We start from the raw sequence: 22880 nt of genomic DNA on the forward strand, positions 1-22880 counted from the left end.
CGGACTAAGTTCATTGCAATAATAAAAAAAAGATTTCGAACAGTTATATTAACAAAAAGGTTGAACAAACAAATATACATAAATAAGGCGAAAAGTTTTGATATAGTTTCTGGCTTCGCTCATCAGTCTTCGTATTCTCGAAGATCTAGCATAAACGTTTCCGTTGTGGTGCATTCATTATCAGGCTATAAAATAAAAAGTGTTTAGTGAACATAACGATAAATGCCAATACAGAAACATGCTTGGAAAAGGTCAACTTACGTCAGCTGTTACACCAACAAGACTATCTGCTTTCGTGTAGAATTCCTCTTTCAGTGAAATGACAATGCACTGAAAATTGTTTTCCGTTTGATTCTTGATATAATTTGTAACCTAGACACGAAAACATCTTAAACATTTTTGAATTCACAATTTATCGTGTGTAGAAAAGAATAACATGTGCATACCCTGTTAATATTTGTGTTATCCAATGCGGCATCTATTTCATCCAACACGAAAAAAGGCGAGGGTTGGTAACTAAGGTTAAAAAAACTTAAAAATAAATACAGCGTCTTTGGTGTAACAAATATATAAACAATAAAACTTTTAAACACGTGACCATATCATATTAATCATATTAAAACGACGTGAACTAACATATAAAAACATCAACCAAATGTATCACAAATCTGCTGCAACTGCTATCGTTATGCGGAGAAAAAAATGGCATTAATAAAAAAAGTTGTTTTGTACTCGGTTAAAAAGTAACAACTGTATCTAAAATAAGAGAGGTAAAAATATATCACCTGTGAATAGCAAAAAGAAGAGCTAAAGCGGCAACTGTCTTTTCTCCTCCAGATAAGTTATCCATTGGTCGGAATCTAAAAAAAATAGATTTGTTCAACTTAACAATTTACATAAGACAGAAGTCCCAAAAGTCAAACGCTACTAACCTTTTCCCAGGAGCTACGCAGTTATAACTGATACCTTCTAGATAAGGTTCCTGCAAAAGAAGATAATGAACATTGCAGTTCATGCAAGCCCAACACTACACTACAACATGTCAGTAGAGCGAGAAATAAAGTCAATACCTCCGCATTTTCAGAGCCAAGGAAAGCTTGAGCACTTGGATTATTTGATAATTCCTGCAAAGAAGAAAAGAAAATTTCAGCTCGAGTACAACGCATCAGAAACAACACGAAATAAAGAAACATGAAAACCAATGTGTGTCGCTACTTTATGTCAAATAAGTACTGCGGTATACTTGTGACTTAGAGGAATAAAAATACGCGGTTGCCATACCTTGTAAATATCATCTATCTTTTGAGAAACATGTTCAAACGCATCCATAAATTTGTCGTACCTAAATAAAGGAACAGGAAAAAATACTAAAGCATAAAAAGATAAGAAAAAAAGAGCAGTGCATAGAATTATTTTAATGATAATTTTTAATAAATTTTTTGACGTTGACCGACACTACCTTTCTTTCTGTATAGCTTCATACTCCATTTTTGCTTTTCTTGCTCGCTTTCGCGTTGTTTCGAACTCGTCACTCGTTTCCTTCAACCGATGCTGAACATCGTCTAATCTAAAAATTAGTTAAAGTTCAAAACAATTAATTACCTCCAACAGAATAACACATTCAGGGTAACGAACGAACATACTACATACTTGCTCACTGCTTTCATATTAGGAGCAGCAATGCGCGATAATGTAGCATCAAGTTTATTAACGTTCGAGGTAAGTTCTTGAGATATCTTTTTAACTTCATCCTCATCGCCTGGATCCTTATAATTTGCACTCAAACCTCTGTAATTCACTTCAATGCCATCGTCCATACTCGACAGTTTCGTACTCTGTAATGCAAAACGTAGGATGGTCATGGGAGCAAACGGCAATTGCAAAAAGAGAAGTTCAAAAAAAACAAATAAACTCCGCTAGACTTATTCTGATGTACTAAATACATACTAACAGCATTTACGTAAGCAAAAGCATTACGAAGATAACACGGTACATAACTTCATCGTACCTAGAGGTAGACAACATATATGAAGGTACATTGCATACCTGGCTAGAGCCATCTACCTCCATTTCTTCATCGGCTTGATTAGACGTAGCTGCCGACGCATCTATATTGTTTAATGAACCCTTTTTAAGTGGTATTTTAATATCATCCATCTACAAACAAAGTCTCCAATATTAGCTTTGTAATAAAAAACGTAAATTTATAGTAACAAAAATTAACTTCCAGTCTTACCTTGCATTGCTTTAGAAGGCTAACACGATCACCAAGTTTCTCTTCATATTGTCGTTCCTGAAATAATAAAATAAAAGAGCTTGTAATGCAAAAATAACGTTCAGATTTAAACTGGGAAGATGTTGCTGAATTGTGACCCACCTTGGAGGAGATTTTCTTTTGCAATGCAACTTCATCCTTGGTGTGCGAGGTCATTCGTTTTTTAACTTCTTTTATTTCAATTTCCTTCAGACATACAAAAGCAAATACTTTTTGTCAGGATAACTTGAAGTAAAACATAAATACTTTTTTTTGTTGATCTATATTTCAATCCAACTATACCTTGTCGTTCATTTCATTTTTTAACACCTGAATATCGAGGCGAAGTTTTTCCAATTCGCTAGTGTCTCGGTCGATCTCCTAAAATGTTTAAAAAGTATCAACTTAATCGCGCTTGCTCATACTCTATCAAGAATTACCGAACGTGATTGGTCGTTATTTGCTGATTTGTCCGCACATTAAAACCTTAAAACTTGCTGCTGTGCGGAAAAACTAATTCTCAACTAATCAAAAAAGGGTCAGACTCAATCAATACAGTGGAAAATACTAGGTTGCGTTTGAACAAGTGACAATATTAAGAAACCATGAAAGGGAAATGAATACCTGCATTTGTTGTTTTTCTTGTGCTTTCAATTTTTCAATTTCCTCTTCATATTTTTTCATACTTCTTTCCAATTTCTTAAGCTGATCCTTATGGTCGTGGGATTTTGCGTAATCCAGCTAGTGCATAACAAAAAGAAACCGAGGTCAGATTCAAACTAACAACACGCTTTTTATTTATTTATTACTAAGGCTACCGTGATATCTTAGAGGCAATAAAACTCTTTTCTCCGATGTAAGACAGCGAAATAATGAAATGGGGTAAGCGATTCACGAGGACGATATAAAGAACCACACCTAGCCTGACACAAGCCGTATATGAAGGTTTTCGCTGCAGGTTCAGTCAATGAACGTATCTGCTATTTTTCAGTATTTTTACTCACCTGACTCTGTAAACGTCCTTCTTGTTTTTGAAACTCCAACCTCTTCTGCGTTTTTTCTTGTTGTGCTACTAATTGTTTTTCTTCGTATTGCCTACGCAAAAAAATGTAAACAAACATTTATTTATAGACATAAAGAGCACGATAACGGAAAGTAAGTGCTATAAAGAGTAAACAATACCTGATATTATCAACGCCTATTTGTTCACAAAACGATCCAAATATCTAAGGAGACATGACAAGTTAATTTTTCATGCTAATTTTAAAATTATCGTTAAGTGAAACTGTACTAAGCGGTTGTAATTGTCATCACGTGGCTGATTCTATTCTGAGCGATGGGAATGTTACTTAATGCGACTCATAACTAAATCTCCGAGAAACATTTTGTTAAACTAAGTTATAGCATAGAAAGGTATAAAAACTAAAAAAAACAACTAAAATTAACATAAAATAAAATGCACTAGACTTGATACCTCGTCATCGACTGCATTCTTTTGTTCTTGCAGTTTCTCAATTTCTTTCTTACGCTTCGAAATAGCAACTACGTGTTTCTCAGATTGAGGCTAAAAAGAAAAGATCAAGAATTAAAAAAAAATCGCTTTCTCTATTTGCAAACATTCGATAAAAACAACTTCTAAACATACCTCAATTTCTTCGAGTTTTGAAGCAATAACTTCTAGCTCTCTTTCGTTACTCACAAGTGATTGTTGTTCCTAACAGAAAGAAAAAGTAATAAAGTTAAAATTAAAAAAACAACTCAGTACTTAAAAGAATTACACGCTAAAAATACTCAAATACAGAAAAAAAAAAACCAGGAACTCCGAGTTCTGCTTTTACCAACCAGAGCACTATGCTTCGAATACTAAATTAAGGAAAAAACTACAAATTTTACTATCGTTTCTTTATCTCTTCTTGTGTATTTAAGTCGTGACTCTAAACCGCTGATTTGAGATTTTAAATCTTGTAAAGCAGATTCTTTTCTGCGCTCTGCGGTGAGGTCTTTTACTTCAGTAACATACTGGTCACGTCGACGTTTCAATTGATCAATTTGTTTAGAATCCCAACGCTTCGCTTTTCTCTGAATATCACTACACATAAAAAATAGCATATTACAGAAGACTGAACAACAGAGAAACATATAAAAAATAAATTAGTACTTATGCTATAAAATACTTGCTAGTTCCCTAGTTGGACATTCACAACATAAAATCACAAATAAACTAACCCAAGTCCGCCAGAAAAAACTCCTGATTTTTCGAACATTGTTCCATCCACCGATACAGTTTTCTTGCGTTGTGATCCAGTGAATGCTAACTTCCTGGCTTCCTCCATAGTATCACAAACAAGAGCATTACCACAAGAAAAAACCAGTGCACGCTGAAAAACAAAAAGTAATGGAAGAGCATTGAGCAGCAATAACAAGAACATCTGCGGGTTTAGTGATTTAAATTTTAGGAACTAAAACCCAACTTTTATTCAAGAGTTTACATCAAGCTACGGGGTATGAGGCAATATTCTCAGGCGATGGTCACAAATTTAATACTGTTACAATCGCTTACAAGTTGCATGCCGCTTTAAAGATACAAATCGATCAAATCGATTTGATTTTATATCTTGTTAATTGACGTTGTTAGCAACAAAAACCTACAATGACGACACAAGCTACATTTTAGGCGATAGTAATTGAATTTGTTCCTGTTGCCTTTAAAAATTGTCCCCATGGTGTTAGCTTTAGTAGATATAAAATATTAAGAGGCCGCTATGCAAAAGAGCATTCGAAATAAGATAAAACATATATGGAGAGAAACTAGAATCACATTTATCAGCACAAATTCCTTTTCTAATATGCAACATTTCCCGATTTTGGGCTGCGCGAGAAGGCAGTGTTCTCCCACACAAGTCAAATAAAACTTACCTTAATACACTCAGGATCATACTTGATAACATCGACAACAAGTTTTGCAGTTCCTCCCACTTGACGAAGCTGTTCATTGATTGGTTTCACTTTAAGTGTATCGAGAGGTAAGTACAGCTCACGTTGAATCATCTATGATAAATAGAGAACACAACTACACTTATTGACTGTATTTATTCAAATATATTACATAAAAGCTGAAAGAAGTATCAATAACAAACCTGTTCTTTCATGTACTGGATACACTCTCTACCAGTCTTTTCAGTATCCACTACAATAGCTTCCATGTTCTTGCCTAACACTTTCGTTAAAGCAACTGCGTACCTGAAAAAAAAGGCATGAAACATACCGTAAACGACAGATTAAGCGCTCCGTGCCCAATAAGCGCTCCTTCAAATAGACGGCCCGGGGTTAGAAATATATTTGTAAATAAGCGCCCCTGCTCTAATAAGCGCCCCCTGTCAAAATGGAATTTTTATATAAACGCCCCGGGCGCCTAATCCGTTATTTACGGTATTTGCAACTAAAGGCTTACAAATTGTTGTTAAGTTTTGTCAAATGTTGAAAATCCTGGTTTGCATATTCACATTAAAGAAAGGTCAGTTTTCAAACAGAGAAATACTCAAAGCGATATTTATCGCGTTGCATTTATTTTTTAGCCCCTGTGCTCTAACCAAGAAAGGTTGAATAAAGTTTTACAAAAAAAATTATTTCATATTCTCAGCATATATCTGAACTATGATTGGTTGTCCACGTTAAGCGCAAAATATAGCTTGCAATACTTCCCAACACATACTTTTTTCTGTCAGAACGCAGGAATTCTGTTGTATGTAAACAACTGATTTACAAACTTTAAAATAGTTTTGCTTAACTTATATAAAATTTACAAAGTATTCGATTGATTACAAGTATAATTCGTAGATAAATATAATTTTACAACTCAGTCACCTAGCCAGACGCTAACTATTTGGATCTGTCAATATTTTGATAAAAATGCTAAATCTTTAAAAATAATTGTTTACCTTTTGTGAACAGGCTCACACAAATCAACCAAACGTCCATAAACACCAGGAAACAACTTCTTTAAGTTATCCACAAATTCCGCTTTTCTTTGCGAGCGAGTATTTTCTGATTTGTCAGCTTTCGCCTCATTAATTTCTTTTTGTACGCCTTCAAGCAGGGTGTTGACTTCTTGGTAGCGCTGATTAGCTTGCCTAAATAAATACGAAAGATACACGAGTATCAGGGTAGAGTTAACTACAGAAAGTATATTTGACATAATCGATATCTCCAAAGTTCCCGCTATTGGCACATATTACCTTGAGTCAAACACCAGGTACGGAACAACGAAATGTGTATTCAGTTTTAAATGAAATATGAAGTACCTCACAGATTTTTCAAGGTTGTCATACTCGTCTTTGTGCTTCTTCATTTTTTCAACGTTACTCCTATAATATACGATTAAAAAAGCTTTACATGTACGTTTAAAACTGAATTTTTTTTTTTTTAGGTAATGAGAACGCCATAATTTAAAAATCAATGTTAACAAACCATTTTGCTGCAAAATTTTGAAATTTAGGATTTTTCTGCTTTAGTTCCCATATCTATATATTTCAAATTTGGATAATTTTATTTTTACTATAGTTGGCTATTAAAATGAAAACTTTGTCACTGTCAAAGTCAGTACACTTTAGTATTTCACACTATTTGCAGTCTCACTCACGACAGCAATTAAAATTTCCATCCGTTCACAATTTTTAAGTGAAAAAATGTTTCTGTTAGGACACAATTATGCAGAAATTTGAAAGAAATAGCAAAAATATTTCACCAAAATTTCTGACCATTCAAACCTATTCCCACCAACTTTTCCTTGTAATTTTTTTTATCACAATTGTATATACTATATATACAATTGTAACTGTATATGAACAGTTATAATCATTCATTCGACATACTTGACATATTCATCACATTGTGTAATACGTTGCTGTAATTGTTGCTTCTGCTCTTTTAATTCTTTTTGTCGTGCAAGGAAATCTTGTTTACGTTGTTTCACTTGTTGCAAGCTCTCTGTGTCAGCACGCTGCTCACGGTTAATCTAAAAGACAAAGTAGCTAGTTGATTTTCAATCAGATACAAGGTGAATATAATGTACAGAGATATAGAGATTTTAACTAAGACATTTCTTTGAGTCTAGTAGAAGGGGGACAGGGTAAACATATTGTTTAGCACAGTGTACACTATAAAAAATAAACCCTCCATAGACAAAACAAAGCTTAAATGCAATGATAGAAATTTTCGTTGCATTTTCCAACAAACAGAAAACAACAAAGACTTTTCACATTTTTTCCAGATTTACCTTCGTCTGTCAGACCCATTATAATTTAGTATACCTTGTCCAGCTGGGCTTGAATAGCAGCTGCTTGCTTCCCAGCAGCTTCTTTCAGTTGATTGTATTCAGCAATCTGAAGAAAATTAATCAATAATAATCAAATGGTTATATGACATATCTTTAAACACATTTCGAGATAAAAAATACTGACTTGATTATCCATTAGCTCTAAACTTTGGCCTTGACTTTCCTGTGAAACTTCCTCATCGTATTGTTTGGCCATTGCTTGAACCTCTTGCAGTTCTCTTTCCAATTCCTTAATCTAAACATTAAAATAAGGGTTTAGAAACAGTTCTGTTTTTATTCATTATAAACGGGACAAACTTTGAACTCTTAAGTTGTTGTGGAAAGTTAATAGTTTTATATTTTCCACCTTACCTCATTCTTTTGCTTTTCAGCATTTCGTTTTGTCTTCGAGTGAGCTTGTCTTAAATCATGAATAAAAATTAAGAGAGGTTGGTCGAATAACTATCAAGACACAAATCGTCTACATTATATTTCCCACCTTGTATCTTCAAGCTTCTTATTGTGATGTTGCGTTGTTTGTTTGGCTTTTAAGTACAGAGGTCTCTTCTTGTTTAAGTCTGCTTCTTTATCAGCGATGCCTTTCTCCTTCAACGCAATTTCTCGAGACAATTTACCATTTTCAGATTTCTTAGCTTTTAGCTGAGTTTCTATAACACTTTTTTTGGAATCCTAATAACAAAAGGAGGATGGAAAAATTTTTAGGAATTAATTGGTTTGAATTTTAACAAAACAAATTTAATAATATAAATTAAGTTAACATTCACACATCCATACATAAAAATAATGTACACAAATTGTGGATTAAACTGAAGAAAATTACCAATTTGTTTTGTTCCTTCTGGTGTTCTTTTATTTCAACCTCAATTTTTTTGATATCCTGTTCTGTGTGGTACAATTTAAACAGCTGTGCCTGGAGTTTTGCATCAACCTATACATAAAAAAGTAAACTTAGCCTTCGACATAATTGCAAGGGATTAATTGTCTGTCCAACCACAGCACTTGAGGAAATGATCATTGCATCGCATAAAATTTCTATGGAAATAGACTTTTTTAGAAGAAAATTTTATTTTTATTTTTTTTTATTTTCTTATACATTCTGAAAATGAATTTAAAATAAATTTAAACGCAGTAGACAAATTATTTTTCTCCATAATGATTACATTGAATTTATGATATATTATCTAAGTGGTCATCCATCCATACTGACTTTTTACCCCCTCCCTGTGTATGTGCAGATACAAACTGTGACATTTTCATCAATTCTTCGTGGTCGATATAGTTTCTTAGTAAACCCACCGATACATCCCTGTACTAACGCAGAAATTTGTTAGTTAATGCCTAATATAGAGAATTAAAAAGCAAAAAAAGTTCCCATACAAAAACGATTAAGAATTCTTGAATAAAAATGATTTTAATGCACAGGGATAAACAAACTACTTGTATAATACTCTGTTCTCTCCAAAGTGAGAACTAAAATCCAGAAAAAAACAAAAAATTTTTTGTAAAAGACGTCCGCATTTAGACTGAACACCCCCTGCCCTCTTTTGCATTCATTATTCCTAACCCTCTCGCCTCAAATATGTGGACCTCCTTTAGATGGCTAAAGATTGTTTAAATTAGGAACTGTCCCAAACACTTGAATTACTTTAAAAAATTGAATGTGCTCTCAGCAATTATAGTGTACATGAGAAAATGAAATACAACAATGGAAAGGATAGTGTGTTTTGTTTTTCTTAACATTTTTTACTCACATTTAATGACAAAATATTGGGCACCAGGTTAATAACACTTATGGTTCACCTAAAATGTGTTTTTTTTTGTTAATTTTTAAAAATGCTGACATTACCAAATCCTGCAACAGTTTCTGGTATTTCTCAGCCTCATCTTTCTCTGCTTTAGCTTCTTTTCGTTCTGCAGTAATACCCTGCAAAGAAATACATATCACTCTCCATAAAAACAATTTAAATTTGACCAAAAAGAAATATACAACAGAAAATATTTTACTTTTTTCTTATGCAAGGAAAATGTTGTGTCTTCTTCAGCTTTAGCCATTGCTTGCTTACGCTTCTCATATTCTTCTGCTAGGACTCCAGATCTAAAATAACATTGCATTTTCAAAAGTTGAAAGATGTACAACACTACTCCAAATTATTACTTTAAATTCTTTTTAACATACCCACTGATTTTTTCAAACATTTCAGTTCTCTCTTTTGGTGTTTTCATTGCAATCGATTCTACTGCTCCCTGAAAATTAAATTAAGTTTACATTATAAAACTTCAACAAGTGCACTTTTCCTTCCTTCCACACTTAAATACTTCAGGTTTTTTTTTGGCTTTTCTAATCCTGTTAACCAGGATAGCTTTTGCAAGAGACTTGGTTTGGACAGAAGTTTTGTTTTCAGTAAGGCATGACTCACAAATCGGGAAATGTACACTTCAATCAAATGTTAGGGAGGAAGGGGGGTAAAACTTTGACGTTAAATATTTCATACAATGAAACATTGTTGTTTTGGAGAATAGAGATTTTTTCGGGTGATTTGTCGTCCACATGCTTCACAGAAGTTTATGTAGGAGTCCAGGGAATCTTGATGCTCAAGGAAATTTAAGGAAGGAGTAAAATTTGAATGCCAGATTGACATATGGGGTAACTTTTCGATTCCCCAAAAACATCAATGGATATTCCATAAAAATTTGTTTAATCGACAATATATTCACCTGGAAAACAAGAAAGTTTTTGGCTTTGATTAAAATTCCAATGTTTTCCAAGGCTTGTTGATAATCCTTGTTATTAATGACTTTACCATTAATGCGATACTCTGTGCCTGAGCCAACAATTCTGAAAAGGTTAAATCAAAAATAAGAAAAATAAAAATAGGTGGAACTCGTTTACAACATGATCATAATTATTTGTTCTTCTGCTTAGTGTTGAAAGATGCACTAAATAAAAGCATGCTTGAAATGTAAAAAATGATGTCAGGCATTGATATGTTATTTTAACATCTGTGTATGGTTAAACTTTTTGAAAGCAATTCTTGCACCTATACTTACTTTCTTGTAAAAACTGTTTGTGTGCTTTTCCCAACCTTGTCAGTGTCAATGTAAAATGCAGATACACTAGCAGTTGTTGCAATCGGTTTGTTTACAGGTGCACCATGGATGAGTTCCTAAATATAAATGTTAATTTTTACTGCCAAAAAATGTAAGCAGTACATGTTTTGCTTCAAATTGATAACTACTTATAACCCCTAAAGGAAAAAAGGTTACACAGCTTCAGTTTATTGTATCTTGAAGGAGGATTAACAATTTTACGATAATTGCGGAGCGAAACCTATTTCCTTGTTAACTAAGGCAAATATAAGTAAAAAGTAATTATGGTGGGGAGTATATAGTATTTCCCTGCATCTATACATTCAAAAATATCAAAATTTCATTCATTTTCAGTTCTGTTTTTTTCAGTGTTTTAATATTGTCTTTCTTTACTACATACTACAAACGTTCCAGGGTAGTACACATTGCCAAATTGACTTTTTTTAACCCTGTTGGTAAGCATATATCGGTTTTGGTCAAATGACAGAAACAGAAAGTATTTCTATATCGGACATATTAATAAGGCCTATCAAATTATAATGAGCGTTTCTCCTGCAATTATCAACACATACTGAAAATTTTTAAATATATTTATCACATTCATTTTTTAGGTTTAATCAAAACGCATTTAAGAAACACAAAGTAATTTTCTGGATAAGAATTCTCATAATTTCTACACCGAAAAAATAATTTTTCTGATATACTAATAATTTCCTGATAAAGAAATAATTTTCGAGTCTGTAAATTGACACGAATTGTACATCGATTCTGGATACCATTCTTGTTTTGTTTAACATTTTTCAGCATTTTCTGATACATCAGGTTTTAAACAGAATATGTGACTGGCCCATGGAATATTGTGTCCCAAAAAGATTGCAGTACTGCTAATGCAGGAGCCCTGGGACATATTTCATCAAATTAACTTTTTTCGCTTTGGCAAAAAATAAAACTGTTTAATTGGATAAATCGAGCCAAGGGGATTTGTTTTTATATGATTTGACTGAAAGCGGCACCTACAATTTTTCTCTTGCAAACCTAGAGGATCCTGTCCCCCACTCCGCAACCCTTTCTATATAATTCTATTTAGAAAACAAACATGAGGAAATGAGAGAAGAGAAAAAGGTTTTGGATATCATAAATGAACATATTTACATTAGGTCTAAAACCAAAAATTTTAGAGTAAATTTTAACTAGCCTTGCTGCACGAATAAGGTATTTATACTGTTTTATTAACATTGCAGAGTTGGTGTAGTGGTAGCGCATTCGATTTGTAATCATAAGGTTTCAGGTTCAAGTCCCCACTCCGGCGCACTTTAAATGCAGTGTCGTCAGTCCATTTGGTGCCATCTACTGGCCGCTAAACGGCTTGTGTGGCAGGCAGGCAAGTTTCAGCAATGCTATATGTATCTCTGGCGGTAATGTAACATACTTACAGTTGGAGGGGAGGAAGAGCCAACCGTTAGGATGGAATCCCCAAGGACGTTAAAACTTTCCATTAATTACTTACTACTGACTATTGATTTTATAAGCTATGTATTTTTGAATAAAGTTATTCAGAATATAAATTTTGTTTAAAGTTAGGTAAAACAATGTACAGACCCACCTTGACTGTTTTTACTCTAAGATTTGATGTTCTTTCACCCAGGACAAAACTGATAGCATCCATCATATTTGACTTTCCTACATACAAACAAAGTTATGGTTAATTTTAAAAATTTTTAATTTTGATGCAATGTGTGTATTAAAAATGTGCTGGCCCATGGTTTACCACATGATTTACTTTTCCTTTTGTTCTTAGATGAATTTAGATAATAGTTATTATATACTTTCTTTAACCAAAAAAAATAATTAAGCCTCCGGTTTTCATTATTAGCAAGTAGCACAAGTTAAAATTAAGAAGATTTGTATTTACTTACATAACCAGGTACTTTATGTATTATTATTAATTTTGATTTTTAACTTCAAATATTTTTTAGCTGTAAAATATGATATATCATGGAAAGAGTGTTCTATATTATTCTATGATTATTACTTGCATTTTTAGTTTATACTACTAATTAACCCGTGGAAAAAACCACAAGGTAACAGACAGACAAAAAACAACTATAATTATAGAGAAATGCTTTTGTAAGGAGTTATTTTTCTATAAATTCCTTCATTCTCTATAACAGCAAATGACAGCAATTTTAACTTTTTTAGTTTTTTTCCTTCTGGACAAAGTATTTTGTTTGATAGGAAGAATCATTGCGCTAGTAAATTGACAACAAAAAGAAAAACATTTTGATTGTTCTCCCTTTTTTAGGTAAAACATCTTTACAAACAAGAACGAAGTTATAAAAACTTTTTAAATCTACTTTGCTTTGTTGTAAACTTTCTGTTGTTTTCAGAACTCACACCTGCTTATCTAACTTTTTCAGATTTAAAGACCTGTTGCCCAATGAATTAAAGTCAGGCGTCATTTACAAATATAAGTGCAGTGGCTGCAACGCCACTTATATAGGTGAGACGTCACGTCATCAAAGGTTTGGGCCAGCAAGCACCTCGGAGTGTCTCCCTTAACAGGTAAGAAATCAACCTCATCTAAATCGACGTCATCTTGCATCTTAAAGCCTGTCACACCACATCATCTCTTGACGATTTTAGTATACTCTCTAAGGGTAACAACCGGTATTTGCTACAGATTAAAGAGAGTTTCTTCATAATGCGGGATAGTCCCCAGTTGAATAACAACGTTAGATCTGCTCTATTGTATTTATACAATAAGTATTTAATCTGTAACTATGGTTACTGTTAAACTTGTATATACTTAGGAGAACTTTGTACGTTTTTAATTGCTTAAAAATGGGTGTGTGAAACACCCGAATTGTCGCAGATAGTTGTTTGCTTTAACATTTTTATTGGTATACATGAAATAAAAATGCTGATGTATATATTCATTTTAGTTTCTACCAAGCTTTTTCAAATTATTTTTTCCCCAGTTGCTAACACATGTGGGTAGAATGGTACCCTGTGAGTTTTTTATAGTGTTTGTAAAAGAAACTTTTATAATCTTTAGAAAGAATGCAAACGTTTGTTTTTAAATTTTTATGTGCACGAAAAGATAACAAACACTAGGTTTAATTTTACATGTCAGGAAATAAAGCAAAAACAAAGAGGAGGAACCAAAAGCAAAAAATAATTTTGTGAGGAAAAAAGGAAAAAGTTAAAAATTAATTTTCTGAGAAAACAAGACAAAATTAAAAAGTAATTTTTAAAATGCATTGGTTTAAAGGGAAACTAAGGTCAAAATTTTTTTTTTCATAAAAACGTTTATTATACTATTTAAAAAAGATACCTTAAATTTTTTGTCAAAAAAAATGTATTTTTATGAGGATTTTAGAGTAAAAAGGTTATTATTTACATCTCCGTTAGAGTACATAAAAAAACTCTACGATGGAGAGCAATGACGTATGATCCGCGAGTGAGTAAGTGAAACCATACTATAAGGTTCGCCTGATTTGATGTATGAAGACATAAAAGATGAATTTTACTTCTTAACTATAATTGTACATTTTGTCTTTACTACTCAAAATGCCAAGTTGCCTGGCATATGGATGTTCGCAAACCACTGGGAGAGTAACTGCTAAAAAAAGTTTTTTCATGATCCCAAAGCCAGAGAAACTTCGCGCAGCACAATGGTTGCATAATATTGGTACTGGATTGAATGTAGAAACATTTCCATTTGGGAAAAATAAAGTTGTATGTGAAGACCACTTCCATCCTGACTGCATAAAAGATGATTTAAAAGGACGTCTAACGGGGATACCATCGAAACGGAAAGTAGAGCTACTTTGTGGAGCAGTTCCAACTATTTTTAAACACAAAACTTACGAATTTATTAACATGGATGGCACTACCGTATTAAAACGTGATTCATCTTTAAAAAGAAAAATGCAGGAAGAATGCCTACATGTGAGTTACAAAAATCATATTTTTTAATTTCAACCTTTTCTGGTACAACTCTTTTAGCGAACATATTTAATTAGATAGCCTGGTTTCTATATTGTAATTAAAATATAAATGTGTTTCGTAATTTTTTTTAAGTAGTGAAAATAAGTGGAAATTTTATAAAAATTTCCATGAAAAATTCTTAATAAAATTTGGAAAAACGCACGAATATTATTACTAGTATTACTTTTTATTATCATATGTTATTTTTGTTATCAATGTTAATGAAAACCAGGTTAAGTTTTCATGCGCACCTGGCTGGACTTCGAAGAAAAATCTGATCTACACTTTATTTTTTTATTCTAGACCGTAAAGAAGTTACTTAGTGAAAACAAAGAAACCACACTTTCACAGACATTACATTTCATAGTAATGCACCCAAGCCGTATATTGTCTGTATGCTGAAAAGCGTAGTTGTCTAAAAAGAATATAATATGTTTTGTTGTTGTGGAACCTAGGCCTTACAAAATGTTGTATATATATTTTTAAATATTCTTTGACTCACATTCAGTAAACGAACTTTTATGTAGATAAAGAACGCATTTTTTTTTTCGCATATGAAGTAATATTTTATATTTGTTTTGAAAGGTAGAATAATAAGCTTACTTGTTTTGAAAAGATTTTATATCCTTGAAATTATTTTGATATCTGCGATGTCTAATGCTTGCTGTCTCTAATACGGTGCGATTTAAACAAAGAATATTAAAATCTTTATGCAAGGTAATACATGTATTCTCTTCCAGCTTTTCTCCCAGTAAAGTTGTAAACTCCAAACAACACTTGCATTCTTCAACAGTCATTAACTCGCGTATATCACATTTTTTACACTTACACCAATGTAAGTTTTCTAACCTGCTTGAGTCTAAATCCTCATCTTCGTCGTCGTCTGAAATATCATTCGCAGTTTTTGATGAACAAATGTTTTTCAACTGACTTTCAGTATATTCAGGTTCGTTATCATAACACCCTTTGCAAATACTTTCATCTGTTTCAGAACTATATACTTCGCTATGTTCACTAGCACAACTACTTTTTTCGCTGCTATCCATGACTAAGTGATTTTGAGTCTCGCGGCTCATACGTCATAATTCTGTATGGTTCACGAGGAACCGTGAATGGAGTACACGGTTAATTTCAGAAAACCTTAGAACTTTTAATGGGCTAAAACAGCCTAAATAATGAAAATTAAGAGTTAATTTTTTTTTCAATAGTTTATTTAGATGTTATACAACGTTCTTAATTTTTTTTTAATAACATTTTTTTTTGACCTTAGTTTCCCTTTAAAAGACAATGTAAAAAGTATTCCTTCATCATCACTAATTCAATTAACACTTGTGTGTCTGCTGCTTCTGCTTGCTGCGGCCGTTAAAGTACTTAGCTTGCTGCAGCCGTTTAAGAACTTAATAATAACAACTGACATATTTGACATTAATTCTGAAATGTAAACTCCTGGTAGCATATTAACATTTAAATGTTCTCTTTCACAATCAGATGTAGTGATCTGTGACAAGAACAACTTGTCAGAGGCACATAATGGCATTATTTAAATAGAAAAAATTATGAGAAGTTTGGCGCAATAAATCACAATAGAAGCAACTTGTGAGAAGAGAATTTAATATAGAACAAAATTTAATTACTAATATATATAAATTAAAACAAGATAATCAATGACAATCATTTACAGATACATAGAAATGCACTTTTTCAATTTGCAGCAACACCACATTTATCCCAGTCATAAATGGTGTAGTTAGGAAATAAGATTCAATCAACCTTTCTGGCAGATGTCTTGCCTAAACTTTGTTTGAATGGTGATTATTCATCATTTGTATGTAGAAAATTATATGCATAACCTTACACGGCTACCATGTATTACCTTAAAATTGGCATTACAATTACACAAGATTTCGTGGAAAATATTACATTCATTCTCTGGACATAGTTCAAATGTGACAGTATACTCTTGTTTTTAGATTGAACACTAGTTTTATTTGTCTTTTTAACTACCCAACGAAGTATGTCTCTGGTATATGACACACTAACTTGTTCGTATATATGGCATACACTCTTGTCATTCAACGCGTAATTACTTGTGGCTTAAAAACATGGTGTTTAGACATGGGGTCTCCTGCTAGAAACACAGCAAAAAAAAATGAAATAACATTTCAACACATCTTTAGTTGTGTCAGTTGAGAAAGCATTATTTGCTTCTGACAAGCTGTTTTTGTCTCGTGAAATTGTTATAAACTCTACTTATGTGTCTCTGACAATAAATAAATAAAGGAGAATATTCATACAGATTGAGTTAATGTTAGACTGCAAGTTGACCAAAATAATCAAGACCAAATTGATTTTTTCTAAAATTTTCAGAATAATAAATATAGAAAACACTTTAATTGTTATAATTGACTTTTTTTACACATATTAGCATGGTGTGAAAAAAAAGTTAAAAATAGAATAAACACATGTGCCTTTTAAAATATTTTTATCTCTTAAGCTCAATAACGGAAATCTTAAAAGGAAAAAAAGCTTCTTTTTGTTTGCTCATGATTTGATTTTGATATGCTTTTCGCAATTTTCTCAACATTGGCAAAAAATTCCCTTTCAAATTTTGGTGTTGTTATAATTCTTTTTCTTTTTCAATTTTCACAGATTATAAAATTGAGATTACGCAGTTCATCATTTTTTGTTTCCTTTTTTTATTACAGTGGCCCCTAGTGAAAACAATTTTCATTTGCGTCAGCAATATTTTACCAAGGTGCTTTTTGCTAAATTTAAGAATCGTTTATATACTTCCTTTCTTACCACAGTCTCCTAAAAAAAGTTTGGTATGGACCACAACACACAGGTCTTCTGTAGACAGCTTTGACTTAAATTTGTGATATGATATTCATTCTGATGTTATTGATGTCATACAAACATATATTTTAAAAAATATTTTCTAGCTTTTAAAATATACCCAATATTAATATCCCAAAAATGACAGAAACGGCCCTAAAGATACTGTGCTAACTTTAACATAGATTTTATCAAATGCAATTTTTCAATTCCACTTTACTGCTGACAATAAAAGCGGAATATATAGCTACATTAGAATTTATTCCTTACCACATCCATTGGGTCCAATAATACTTGCAAACTTTGTGAATCCAACAACATGCTTGCCTTTGTATGATTTGAAATTTTGTATTTCAAGTCTTTCAAGATAACCAGGCATCTCTTTATTGTTTATTTATTTCCTAAATTAAGTTAGATAGTGCATATTTTACATGGCTAGGTTCACAAATACCAAGGGATCTATTGCTGTCTCAGGCTGCGTCATATTAGGTGCGCAATCGCACCTTGGTACGCTCCTAAAGTGTGTTAGGTGAGTGAAAAATAACTCGCCTAAAATATCAATTCATTTCTTAGGTGCGTGAACAATCACGCTCCTAAATAAAACTGTAGCGGGAATAATTCTTAAAAATCACATTACGGAAAGAAAAAATTTTAAAAATGCGAAACTCCAAAATTTTTCTTCTAAATAAGGTCACGCGATGTCTAGAATATTAAAGAAAAAGATTTGCGTGTTCGAAAGTAAATCGGGGAAAACTCATTGATCACTTTTTGAATTAACAGGTAAAACCCATTGATCATTTTTTTGAATAAAAAGGTAAAAACAATAAAACTTCTTTCAAAATAAACAGAATTGCGAGTAGCGTGGAGAGATAACAACTGTAAAGGGAAATTGTTTAGCCTTAAAAACCTTTTTAAATTATAACGTGCCAGATGTAATTGGCTATAAAACCATTGAAAAAGACGGGCCAAAAGTTGGTAATTTTGTGTGGTGTAAGATCTGTGCCAAATTTAGGAGATAAAAAATTGTTCTACGATAAAAGGGACAGCAAAAACCGCAATGTAGGCATATATCAAAGGAACAAGTTTTGTGACAAAGTATCAGGTATGCTTTGTTTTTTTATTGGTATCGACCTAATTTTGTTGTGAAATTTGACTGCCACGATCAAAAACGATTGGAGGTATTATGAAGAACGTAAGGTATAGAGAACATTAAAGTCGGCCCTTTTCATTCATGCTGAAACTCTTATGTTCGGCTGGTGCATTACACTGAGACTCGAACGAAAGACGGAAGACCATTTAGAACCATGCCACAAGTCAGTCTGACCTTCATGGTCACAGAGAATACTGAGTGAAGAGTGCTCACCCATGCAAGTTAAATATAACCAAAACATGGGAGAGGTTAGGTGTCTTGTAACTTAATACAGCTTTCGGACGAATGTTCTCGTGATGATACCAAAGAAAAAACATGTTGAATAAAGTTTAAACAAGAAGCCCAGGGGCTTGAAGATTTCCTCCATTAGCCTAAAAAATTTTAAAATTTGAAGTTGATCTTGAAAACGGAGAATTATGGGGTAAATAAATCATTGAGTATTCTCAATTATTATTGTAAAGGGCCTGATACACTTGTACAATATGACTTTGAAATATCACTTATAATATCAATATAATTTAAAAAAATATGTTTAAAATAGAGTTATAATTTCTTATAATTTCTTATAATATAGCTATAATATGTACAATTTCAACACCTGACATGTGCGTCATAACCTCATAATTTGCGGCATGGCTATAATATTTGAATAAAATCAAAATAATAATATATATATTGTTGGTGATCTGGTTTCGAATGCCTTTTGTTAGTGTGACAATAGATCTATTATCTGCTAGCTGTTATGAAATCAAATGAAATTATAACCATATTTTAACAAATTATAAGTATATTGTAGAAAAATTATAACTGTATTATAGAATATATTTAATGATATTATACAGGTGAATCCTGGCCTTAACTAACCTGCAATGTTAAAATACAACTCAATAAATAAAAAATAAAATTCATGAATAATTAATTAGTTCTGCTGAATATAGCTTTAGTCTACGTGCTTGAAAAATTGTACAGAAAGAAATGACGTCACATCAAAGATGGCGCATTATAAGACGATCTTCATTATGCTACAATGCACAAGCTTTAACTTTCGATAGCATATAAACTTCAATAAAGTATTGTTCATTGGATAATAAAACAATCTGTTGCACTGTTAGGATTCTTATTGGCTTAAAACTCATTTTAGCCTCGTTCTCAGAAAAAAATCTTTAGCCTGGATAAGTTTCGGGCGTCCAGCCTAGCTGCGCTGTCTCTATCTATCTCTCTATCTCCTTATCTCCTCAGGCGATTTTAAAGATTCAGCCTTTCGTTGGCAGAAATCAAAAATTCTTAAAAGGGGAAAGAGAAATGAAATATGTTTAGTAATAATAATCGAAAAAATTGTATATTGTATTAAAAAGAAGTCCAGACGTTCTGTCTCCCACATGACACAGCAGGCAATAAGTCAGCCCTGCCCTCGGTTTTGTGAGAAGAGACATTCTGCAAAGACTCAAACCTGTACAGTTTTGCTTCATGTTAAGCTGTGCCAGTGACAAGCATTTTCGAAGCATGCCACTGGCGACTACTGCGATATACAACCTAATGATGCCATAAACTAATAAATAAATAATTCATTTTTAAACGCGCATGTTTTTCATTCAAATTCCAAACTGTAAGTCATTTTTTTCTTTGATTATTAGTATAGTAATTACTTTATACAAAAGACACTTCAGGTGCGCATTATTGAAGTGACTTAGGTGTTTTTGGTGTGTGATTGAAAACGCTGCTCCATTGTTGCAGGAGCGTGCAGAGGTACAGGGCGCAATTGCGCACCTCAAAAGACCAGGACTGCTCAGGCAAGTGATAAATCACGCACCAAAATCTCTGAAAACATTTTTTAGGAGCGCAACGTACCACATGCCTGTGTTTTTTTATATGATGCAGCCTGCTGTCTATTATTTCTGGGAGAAGTCTGAAAATAATGCTGGGTCCTAGAGTATGTAATGCTCATTTTGAGCTATGCCGATCTAATAGGGCCATGCTCTACCAGACCACTCAAAAGTTAACAAATATTTTTGTGACATTACTGATATTTTTCAGCTTAAAAGCCTAACATTTTTTTAATTTTCTTCCCTACTTTTTCCTAAAGTTATGGTTGATAAACTAGAGCAGTTCAGTAAAGAAAAAAATACAACATACATGAAGAAAAAGAGAAACAAAGGATGCCACAAATACAGTTAAAGATAAAAACTCACATTGAAAAACATGTTACAATGAGAAGCATATGCATTATGGGGACTGAAAAGTTTAAATTCCTGATCTTTTCTGACATTTCATAAAAAGACCAAATTTTCCTGACACCTTGCAAATATTTTCGTTGAATTATTTTAAAATCAGTTAAAAATCCATAAAGTATTTTCAAAAAATACTTTATTTAAAAATGTTATATATTTTTAAAAGTGTTCTTTGAAATATTTTCTTTTAATATTTGCTAACAAATTCCCAACATTTCTGACAGAGTAAATGTTAAGTTTCTATAATATAGAATAACAAAAATTTAATTAGTCCTCAATCTTTTATTATATTGTTTAGTAAATACAATATTATATTATCATTAAAGCCTAAGAACTTTATTATAAATAATGGTACAAAGCATATTTTGCAGGCAATGAGAAAAAATCTCTAACAGTGATGAGAAAACTGGTGTGGTACTCAAATCGCTCTCAATCGATGTAAAATTTTACTCAAGAATCAATTTAATCAACAAACTTTATTCGTATTAGGCCATCTGGTAAGCTTCTGGTTTTTTCATTAGTTTGTATTTGTTTCTCTCTCATTGTTTTTTGCAGTGGCTAGGCTAGTTTTTTAGTTTAATTTACATTAAACTTTACATATAACTAATTTATTTATTTGTAGTTTGAACCTGATCTCAATAATTCAATGTTACAAACACTCGCCTATTCACTTTTTGTCGGTATGACATTACAGTACACACCTGAGTTTTTTCCTTCAATTGTCCTTTTCATGGCATTGAGGTACATCTTGATTGTGATTTATTTTGATAACTGTATTCATCTTATATCTTCAGAATATCGTAATTCAGTTAACAAAAATGCTCATGGCAAAAAAATGAGAAAAATAACGCATATGCCGTAAAAAGTGGCGGCGTTTTCAGGCAAGTTCGACGTTTTGAAAAAAAAATCAAGTATATATTCTCCTGAAAAACCCCGTATAGATCCGAATACCTGAAAAAGCACCTTCTTCCCACTTTCCAACAAGGAATGTTATTTTGGGAATGCTCCGGGCGAGTGCGGGAAAGTGCGAGCTGTTTCAGAGGACAGCCGCCAATTTAATTTGAAAAGTCACCCAAACTTGCCCTTATATGAGGTAGGCAATATAACCAGGGATCAAGTCAGAGGTCTCATACAAAATAATTTTCGCGAGTTAACTTGATGGTCTTGATAGTTAACTTGATGGTCTTGATAGTTAACTTGATGGTCTCGTTAGTCCATAAAACAAGAAAAGTTTTGAAAACTAACGCCCAGGAAGATATCAAAACACTATAAGTAACATAAATAAAACATGTGGTTTTATTTTGAAAATTGGTTTCATTTTAAAAATTTTGTATATTAATTTTAATTCTTCTTTTTAATTCTTGCCAATTTTAAAAACATTCTCTCGAAATTGATTGGTGATTAAATAAACAGAAATACTGTGAATCAAATTTATAACATGAAAATATCCTCGCAAACTTAAAACATTTTTGGTGTGCACAAACATATTTAAATTTAGCTAGAATTTATTTCATTAAGCCAAGATGAATGATAAAGTTCCTCAACGAGTTGTGACAAGTAACTCAAAGAAATTAATTTTATAGATTCGCCTCTGACTTGATGCCTGCTGGTTATAGTGCCTCACATGAGGAGGAAGAGGGGGCGTTTGCGGCTTCTCAGCACCCTCTTCAGAAATATTTTAAGTACAGAAAATTTAAAGATGTGGTGAACCTAGGTCCAGATTTTGACCATCAAATCTTGTGCTTAATGAAATACTACTATAAACTTACACTATGCTTGCAAGCCATGGGATCAATGCTGTGTTTAGCTAGCTGTTAGTTATATAAAAAAGTATAGCTAGCTAGCAATCTTGATTTGGTGACAAACCAAGAATGGCAAATGCTACCATTTTGTATGCCTTTGGATGACCACCTCTCCCTTTAGAACGTACATATTTTATCGAATGACCCAATTGTATTGTATTCACACGAATAACAGAAACAGAACAGAAAATCTTGGTGT

General features: G+C 32.4%; 3 protein-coding genes across 4 annotated transcripts; 1 reads left to right on the forward strand and 2 right to left on the reverse strand.

Moving 5' to 3' along the window:
- Window positions 1-33: 33 nt before the first annotated feature.
- On the reverse strand, window positions 34-17902 carry LOC130655341 (structural maintenance of chromosomes protein 1A-like). Of its 2 annotated transcripts, none has more exons than XM_057458082.1 (37): window positions 17772-17902; window positions 12280-12356; window positions 10638-10753; window positions 10305-10425; window positions 9766-9833; window positions 9594-9684; window positions 9436-9513; window positions 8410-8517; window positions 8068-8258; window positions 7941-7989; window positions 7714-7824; window positions 7564-7635; window positions 7126-7268; window positions 6556-6618; window positions 6193-6384; window positions 5392-5494; window positions 5171-5302; window positions 4481-4632; window positions 4148-4343; window positions 3900-3968; window positions 3729-3818; window positions 3437-3480; window positions 3259-3349; window positions 2879-2995; window positions 2558-2635; window positions 2378-2461; window positions 2237-2293; window positions 2047-2157; window positions 1651-1835; window positions 1460-1567; window positions 1282-1342; window positions 1071-1124; window positions 933-982; window positions 786-860; window positions 447-516; window positions 262-372; window positions 34-185 (listed from the first exon to the last, which is right to left on the reverse strand). In XM_057458082.1, exons 1-37 carry the CDS (start codon window positions 17878-17880, stop codon window positions 123-125), a joined length of 3690 nt encoding a protein of 1229 aa, XP_057314065.1. In that variant the 5' UTR covers window positions 17881-17902; the 3' UTR covers window positions 34-122. The 2 variants fall into 2 exon arrangements, with proteins under 2 accessions (XP_057314065.1, XP_057314066.1); XM_057458083.1 differs by lacking the exon at window positions 17772-17902 and adding an exon at window positions 15270-15410.
- On the forward strand, window positions 14031-15173 carry LOC130655354 (uncharacterized). The gene is made up of 2 exons (XM_057458100.1): window positions 14031-14627; window positions 14970-15173. The coding sequence occupies exons 1-2, from the start codon at window positions 14247-14249 to the stop codon at window positions 15066-15068; spliced, it is 480 nt and encodes a 159-aa protein (XP_057314083.1). The 5' UTR covers window positions 14031-14246; the 3' UTR covers window positions 15069-15173.
- LOC130655355 (uncharacterized) lies at window positions 15195-15742 on the reverse strand. The gene is made up of 2 exons (XM_057458101.1): window positions 15358-15742; window positions 15195-15292 (listed from the first exon to the last, which is right to left on the reverse strand). Coding segments are annotated over exons 1-2 (387 nt in total). The 3' UTR covers window positions 15195-15290.
- Window positions 17903-22880: the final 4978 nt, after the last annotated feature.

This window comes from Hydractinia symbiolongicarpus, chromosome 8 (genome assembly GCF_029227915.1).
Source record: "Hydractinia symbiolongicarpus strain clone_291-10 chromosome 8, HSymV2.1, whole genome shotgun sequence".
Lineage (NCBI taxonomy): Eukaryota > Metazoa > Cnidaria > Hydrozoa > Anthoathecata > Hydractiniidae > Hydractinia > Hydractinia symbiolongicarpus.

What these genes read in the sequence shown, in the direction of transcription:
- LOC130655354 (XM_057458100.1), top strand. Translation starts at nt 14,247, where the DNA reads ATGCCAAGTTGCCTGGCATATGGATGTTCGCAAACCACTGGGAGAGTA. An exon ending in TGCAGGAAGAATGCCTACAT is followed by an intron (nt 14,628 to 14,969) that starts GTGAGTTACAAA and finishes TTTTTATTCTAG; the next exon opens with ACCGTAAAGAAGTTACTTAG.
- LOC130655355 (XM_057458101.1), bottom strand. Translation starts at nt 15,742, where the DNA reads ATGAGCCGCGAGACTCAAAATCACTTAGTCATGGATAGCAGCGAAAAA.
- LOC130655341 (XM_057458082.1), bottom strand. Translation starts at nt 17,880, where the DNA reads ATGCCTGGTTATCTTGAAAGACTTGAAATACAAAATTTCAAATCATAC. An exon ending in CTGAAAAGCAAAAGAATGAG is followed by an intron (nt 7,825 to 7,940) that starts GTAAGGTGGAAA and finishes TTTAATGTTTAG; the next exon opens with ATTAAGGAATTGGAAAGAGA. An exon ending in AACCTTGAAAAATCTGTGAG is followed by an intron (nt 6,385 to 6,555) that starts GTACTTCATATT and finishes GTATTTATTTAG; the next exon opens with GCAAGCTAATCAGCGCTACC.